Source organism: Phalaenopsis equestris, unplaced genomic scaffold, assembly GCF_001263595.1.
Source record: "Phalaenopsis equestris unplaced genomic scaffold, ASM126359v1 Scaffold000229, whole genome shotgun sequence".
Classification (NCBI taxonomy): Eukaryota; Viridiplantae; Streptophyta; class Magnoliopsida; order Asparagales; family Orchidaceae; genus Phalaenopsis; species Phalaenopsis equestris.
In genome coordinates, this window is record NW_018164671.1 from 1,017,683 (window position 1) to 1,023,970 (window position 6,288).

Sequence of the window (6,288 nt, forward strand, 5' to 3'; positions counted from 1 at the left end):
GTTCAAATGAGCTTCAAATTGTTCAATACAAATATTTTCAGCTCAAGTTGACTATTTTTTGAGTTTGGAGTTGATTTGAGTTTTTTTAAGGCAAAATCATAATTATAATCTAAACTATTCGTCTTATTGTTCAGGAGCTAAGACGTCTGGAATTGTTAAATTCGTAAATCTTAATATTTTGAGTTTTATAAATATATATTTTATGATTTATTTTTTAAAAAAATATTTTCTTAAATATTCATATTTTCTAAGGACAATAAAAAATACAGAATATTTACATATATATCACATAATTCCTAAGTATTTATAAAAATGTCATCTATTTTGATTTTTACATTCATTTTTATAATTTAATAAGTAATATTTTTATGTAATATTAACAAATTATAAATACAAAGTTTAGGTTTAGATATTTTAATACATAAAATTGTGTGAGGCATCAATCTGAAATGCCCCTAAAAATTTATATTCAGCTCCATGGCCTCCATTATCGCATGAAATCGTTTCAGTCGCCCAGGGTTCACCCAACTTCCTCCTATTTCTTCCTTCTCTTCCGGGGGAGAGAGGGAGAGAGAGGGATTTTGTTCGATCTGACTCTCGTTGTTGTTGCTCCACTGGTGGAGCTTGCGCTGAATGATAGCCTTTTCTTGCTGATTTTTGGGCTGAAATCGATCCGCGAAGAGGGAAAGTGAGGGATTTTGACCTTTCGGCTTCAGATCGTTGTGCACATTTTACCTCTGCCCGAGTTTTGCGGCAATGCGAATCTTTTCTTCAGTCCGGCTTCTTAGAGTAGTCGAATACTGGAATCTTGCGATTTTGAGAATGCTTTTTTTGCGTAATCTGTAGTTACAACTGATCTGCCGCCGACGGATGGAGCAAGTTGGGATATAGTTTTGTGAGATTTTGAGGGTTTGAGGTCGGCGATTCATTTTTCAAAGTGGATCGCTTGTCTTGAAGCTGCAGCAGTTTAAGGTGTTGAGTGTTTATCTCGGATCTTTTATACTCTTGAACGTTCCTGATTGAACTGTTGTTATGGATCACACGATCGGGGGAAAGTTTAAACTTGGAAGAAAAATTGGAAGCGGATCTTTTGGGGAACTATATCTGGGTATGGTGAACATTCACTGTTTTGCATTCCTAACTAATTTTTTGCTTTTGTTTCACTCTTTTGCCGTTTGGAATTAGCTGTTTTACTTGTAGTTTTCTTGGTTTAGGTGCCAACATACATAGCGGAGAAGAAGTAGCCATCAAGTTGGTAAGTGTATTCATCTCACGTCAGTTTACTGGATTTATGATTTTTTTTTCTTCAGGTATTCATTTTCAATGATTATTGTGGACCTTTCTCATACTGTCATGATGAATTGTAGTTGATCATCGAATATTATAGTGAAAATTTCAAATTTATTCAAAAATTCAACCAGCTTTTCAATCGTGAACTAGTTTAACTCACCCTTAATCAATATTTTCAACAATAAGGAGGTCCATAGTGAATGCTTTTGTCTTCCCTTTTCTTCTTTCTGTATTTTCTTGTTTTATTTGAAAAAAGTGAAGCTTTTAATTCAAATGAAGTTTCTGGTTTTCACGTTGAATCAAAACGTTACATGCTTCTCCAGGGTGGAAGTTATTTGCTCTTTACATCCTATTTCTTTTTTTTTTTTTAAATTTCTGTTCTATCTTATAATTATTTTTCTTTTATGGTTTGAAATAGCTGGAATTCCTCACCTGAAGTGGTTTGGTGTGGAGGGTGAGTACAATGTGATGGTAATCGATCTTCTTGGGCCAAGCCTTGAAGATTTGTTTAACTATTGCAACCGGAAGCTTTCGTTAAAAACAGTACTCATGCTTGCTGATCAGATGGTCAGTCTATAGTTTATTTATTTATTTATTTATTATTTGAGACATTTTCGTACATACAACACAATTCTTATATATTACATATACCTAAATTCTGCTTTATTTATTTATACCACCCAAATATTTCAAATCACATAAAAAATACCACCATTTTAACTTTTTAATATGTAATATACACCTTTTCATGCATACATAAGTGATGTTTGTAATTAAATTTTGTGCTTTATATTGAGTGATATGCATGCAAAAATTGAATTTTGGGTGTTTTATATGTAAATACATTGGAATTGAGTGGTATGTATGTAAAAATTGAGTGGTATGTATGTAGTATGTAAATCTTCCTTATTTTATTATTATTATTATTATTATCAATTTTAGGCTGTATTCAAATAAGTTGCTTTATGATTTTTTGCAGGTTAACCGTGTGGAATATATGCACTCAAGAGGCTTTCTTCATCGTGACATTAAGCCAGACAACTTTCTCATGGGATTGGGAAGAAGAGCCAATCAAGTATGTTATTCTCCAATATTCAAGTATTTTTTTACTTGTATTTAATTAATATTACTGTCAAAGCATGCTTCAAGTAAAATTCCATCTCTCTTTATCTTGTTTAATTTAACATTAATTTGCTTGTAACCATCGTATTATTTGTTGGTTGTCCATTTCCAAAAACCTATATCTTTGCTTGCCATTCTGATTACCTGTTTTAGTGCTGTAACAGTTGTGCCGGAAGATGATCTTTAACTTTTACAATATTTCTAGATTTGCAAATCTATCAGTCTTTCAGGATCAGACAAGTCATTAACCTATTAACCAAATTTTCACTATTATTTCTCAATATTTACCAATTCAACTTCTTCTGTAGATAATCTGTGAATTCCCAGTGTGCCTATCTAACAGTTGTTGCTTTTCTAGACTAAACGTGCAATCAATTCAGTATGACAATGATATGGGGCAGCTTATTGGTGTGGTAGCGTTTTGAAAACGCACCTGACATTCGGGTAAACTGTGTTTTGGCAGCTTATGCGTTTTCAAAACACTGAAAATAACGTTTTCACACCGCACATGTCTAGGTGGGGTGACAGCTTTCTGGCCGCGGTCTGGCTTTTCCAAAAAAATAAAAATTTATAATAGCTACCGCACCTAACTTATCAGCAAATTATTTTTAATCAGCTTATCATCAGATTATCCAATAAGCTGCAGCTGTCCCAAACAGACCCTAAACGTGCAATCAATTCAGTATGACAATGATATCTCAGTTTATATTCAGTATGGCAATGATATCTCGGTTTATTTTTGAGCTATGTAACAAGAAATTTTATCAGTAGAGTTTTTATTCCTCTTTTCATTGAATGGCCTACTGGTTCATTTAATATGGAAAGCATTTCATTTTATTAGTTAGTTATGATTGACTTTAAGTAGAACCGGGGAAAAGTGACAAATTGCCAACTCTGTTAATCCACATGGCAAATGCAAGTTCCTAAAAATATTAAGAGAAATATACTGTCTCAGGAAAAGTCAAATGTAGACCTGATAAGGTAATACTAGAAAAATAACATGCCTTGCGAATGTTACAGATTTACATTCAATTTCTTAGTGGATAGATACTAACTTCGAAGGTGTGAATATTTTCCTCTTTTCACTTTGTTCTTGTTTAATGAAGTTGGCGTGTCACTCGAGTAAAATTCAGGCCTTCACATTGGTCTTTTTGAGTTATTGGAAGGGTTGTCAATGAGAGGGAGGGAGGGAGCGACTGGAATGGATTTTTGGAGAGATAGAGAGAGAGTTTCTGAGCTTTCGGCCTTAAATCGCTACCCAACTCCACCCAGTCTTGTGGATTGGTATGGAGATTTGGAGAGGGAGGGAGATTGGGATTTTTAATCAGCCCAAACTGTGGCACGAGGCTGGACTTCAAAAGAGAGAAATAGTGTATGAACACTTAGATCTTGTTTTTTTTACTCCATAGATCCGTTCAACTTACAAGCATAGATTGGTGTTTTGCTTATGGTAATTGTTCATGATTTTGTTTTGGTTCTTACATGTCAACAAAGACCTTTTTTTTTGTACTATGCAAACGTTGCTTCAAGTATATTATCAAGTACATTGCTTGCATTGAGGCTGAATGTGCTTCCTTCATTACAAATATTTGTGGTGCCACCTTATCCTCTACTCACTTTTGATCAACACATTGTCTTGGCCACCTAATATAGGAAGGATTCACAGGCTAGGCACTCAAGTAAATTGATTTTAAATGGATCTTTTATGCCGATGTCATTAAAATTTTGTGATATATCACAAAGCTTACAAACCATATTTGATCCTGTTTTCTAATGATTTTCTATGGTCGTGGATCATTATCTAGATGTGGTGAAAACTTGGTTGAGTTGAAAATTTGATGGCAATTCTATATGCACGCAGAAGTACTCTTTTGATGAACTTTTAAGTGTGTTTTATTATTTATAATTAAATCTTGTTTGTTTATTACCACCTATGGTCTCTTTTTTGTTTTCCTTGGGAGATGTTATGATCAAATTGAGTGTGCTTGGGTATGGAAAAAAAAAATGTTTTGTCCTGCCTTATTTATTTTACACACTTTCTGTTGATTTGATATAATGAATTTTATTTAATGACCATTACATTGTTTTTAATGAGATCCTCATTTATTTATACACTTGTTGCATTGTGTGCCAACATGCTTGAGATGGTGAAAGAAAAGATTTGTGCCTATGTGAATAAATCAACAATGTTGAGGCATTTAGCTTAGTTTGATTATAGAGTAAATGTTGGACCATAATTTGGTAATGGAGCTAATGATAAAGATTTATCATATTTTTTGCCAAAATTATCAAGGATAGTTGCAGGAAGCCTTATGAGTCAATGCATGATAAATGTGAAGGATGAGAAGCGTGATGACAAGAGGGTAGCCCATCACATGTCTCCAAAAAATGCTAGTGAGGCTCGAAGACTTGCATATGGATATTAGATGATTCTCCTACAAAATGCAATTCAATAAATATACCAATCTTTCCTTATTTCAACATGATCTTTTCCATATATTTCTATGGTTGAGGACTAAAATCACCATCTATTTATGAGTTGAGAACTTTGACATTAACACTAAGAAAAATATTGAGGGGATTAGAAGAACTTGCAAAGGAGTGACTATACTAATTATTAGAAAAAGAAAAAAGAAAATTATTAAAATTTGTGTCTTTTAATGAGCAACACCAAATAATCTAATATGCTCACCTATTAGAAGTGAACAAGAGATGGGCAAAGTAGAGAGAGAGAGAGAGAGAGAGAGAGAGAGAGATTGTAAATTAAATCTACCATAAAAAATTACAACATAATGTTTGAGTATTAAATTTTAAGGATTAAACAAAAAGAAATCTAAAATTTACACTATATGTTGGGATGAAATTATTAAAATATTAGAATTTTAACTCTAGTACTACGATAAATAATGAATTAGAAATTTCAAAGATTAATGATAGTTTCTATACTTAAATAGAAGTATATATTATGTTGAAAAATGTTGTGTGTGTGTGTGTGTATGTGTGCGCGTGTAAATAATTAAAATGATTACTCTATGTAATTATATGTGATGTGATAATGAGTAATAGATTGCAAATAAAACAAAATTATTCAACATGATCTTAAATAGGCAATTGATCATATTATAAATTTTGCTGCAAAATCAAATTATATGCCTGCGGGCCAGCTTTTCGTGTTTCTTGTTTTCAGACGACCAAACAGGGTTGCTACTGGTGTTGCGGCCCAACATTCTCAGTATTATTCTGTTTGCTATGCTTCCTGCCCCCTATTCATCAGAAGATGCTAGCGAATTGCTAAAAGCTGCTATAAGAGATCTTGATCCTTGTTTCTTGAAAATGAACCTCTCTATGGAGAGCTTTTTCCAGTTTCAACAGATGTTCTTGATTCAAATTTTTGCTTACGAATTGGAAAAGCGAAGGTCGAATGAGAAGGAAAACATGTCACCATCACTACTTTCTCAAATATGGTTGGTTATGCACTTCTGGCAGCTGAGATTCTCTTCAGGGATGAGATTAGTGTTGAGATTATAAGTCCTCATTCTATCAAACCTCTTGATTGAGATGCTATAACTTCTGTCAAGAAAACCAACACATTGGTCACTATAGAAGAAGGTTTCCGACAAAGTGGTGTTGTTGCAGGGATTTGTGCCATCGTCTTTGAGGAATGCTTCAAGTATCTAAACGCTTTGGTCGAGAGGATTACATGAGCTGATATTCCAATGCCATATGCTGCAATTCTGGAGAAGCCGACTCTTTCTCAGGTTGAAGGACATTGTCTGGGCAGCTAAGAGAGCTTGCTATCGGTCCATATCATTAGCTTTTTTTTCTCCTGCAATAAGCCCTGCAAGCCCTCCTCCATAGCCTTTTTTTTCCAGTATG

The 6,288-nt window shown here is 33.7% G+C and overlaps 1 protein-coding gene across 2 annotated transcripts in view; it reads left to right on the top strand.

Annotated features, from left to right (window-relative positions):
* The first annotated feature begins 465 nt into the window (after window positions 1-465).
* Window positions 466-6,288, top strand: part of LOC110023742 (casein kinase 1-like) — a 34,618-nt gene continuing 28,795 nt past the window's right edge. Inside the window, exons 1-5 of one of the 2 annotated variants that reach the window (XM_020723300.1) lie at window positions 466-1,108; window positions 1,215-1,274; window positions 1,570-1,620; window positions 1,709-1,857; window positions 2,270-2,365. In XM_020723300.1, coding sequence (XP_020578959.1) covers window positions 1,033-1,108; window positions 1,215-1,274; window positions 1,570-1,620; window positions 1,709-1,857; window positions 2,270-2,365 — 432 coding nt within the window. In that variant the 5' untranslated portion in view covers window positions 466-1,032. Of the gene's footprint in view, window positions 1,109-1,214; window positions 1,275-1,569; window positions 1,621-1,708; window positions 1,858-2,269; window positions 2,366-6,288 lie in introns of those variants that run through there. The other variant, XR_002293939.1, reaches the window with a different exon arrangement.